The 781-nt window shown below is 37.6% G+C and overlaps 1 protein-coding gene across 1 annotated transcript; it reads right to left on the bottom strand.

Moving 5' to 3' along the window:
• Positions 1-250: 250 nt before the first annotated feature.
• Positions 251-781, bottom strand: LOC136252852 (fibrinogen-like protein A). The gene has a single exon (XM_066045428.1). The coding sequence runs from the start codon at positions 779-781 to the stop codon at positions 251-253; it is 531 nt and encodes a 176-aa protein (XP_065901500.1).

Here is a 781-nt window from a genome sequence, read left to right as displayed (position 1 = left end):
CCTGGTGAAGCTACATACTACATTGTGTTTAATACATGCTGCGTTAGAACCACCTAAGCAGAATGCTATCCATGCTACTTAAAGCCACCATTGTACTCATGTAGCTACAGTACAATTAGTGCTTTCACATTTTGTACAATTAATTATACAAATAAACTTGTTAAGGCAACTCAATCAAATTTACAGCAATAATGATGCACTGTATAAACACAAAAACTAAATAGTATAGAGTTAGTATGGATCACACTGGCTAGACACAAGTGATGCAATCTTTAAGGCGAATCTTCATTTCCATTACTTCAGCAGTGTTAGGCCAATTATAATAAGGTTTTGGTGCATTAGGGTTAATATCAACACAGCTGTGGAACCACCATCCACTTCGGTAAGATGTATGCACTGCACAATTATCATGTGAAAGATCATTATCATTATCAAAAGTTGTAAACATTTTACTATTTGCAGGCTCATTTCCTCCAGCAAAATAATCACCATCTCCACCAGTGTACCCCCCAACTGTTAATTTGTACCTTTCACCTGCACTTCCAACCTTGAACTGATTATAGTGGATGTAAGACCAAGAACCATCTTGTTTTTTGAAGTCCACCCTCATCTCCCATTGGTCACTCTGTGTCAGTATATGCATTAGTTTAAGGCCAGCCCAAAAATCTTTGCTAATATCTCCAAAACCATCTTCATACTCTCTCCAATTCCTGAAGAAGCTGACAGGACTATCCTTAATCTTTCTTTGTATCACAATCCATCCTCCATCAGCAGTGGTCAT

This window comes from Dysidea avara, chromosome 4, assembly GCF_963678975.1.
Source record: "Dysidea avara chromosome 4, odDysAvar1.4, whole genome shotgun sequence".
NCBI classification, from domain to species: Eukaryota; Metazoa; Porifera; class Demospongiae; order Dictyoceratida; family Dysideidae; genus Dysidea; species Dysidea avara.
This window is presented reverse-complemented; position numbering and strand designations above follow the sequence as displayed.

Coding starts and splice junctions, on each gene's coding strand:
- LOC136252852 (XM_066045428.1), bottom strand. CDS start 781: ATGACCACTGCTGATGGAGGATGGATTGTGATACAAAGAAAGATTAAG.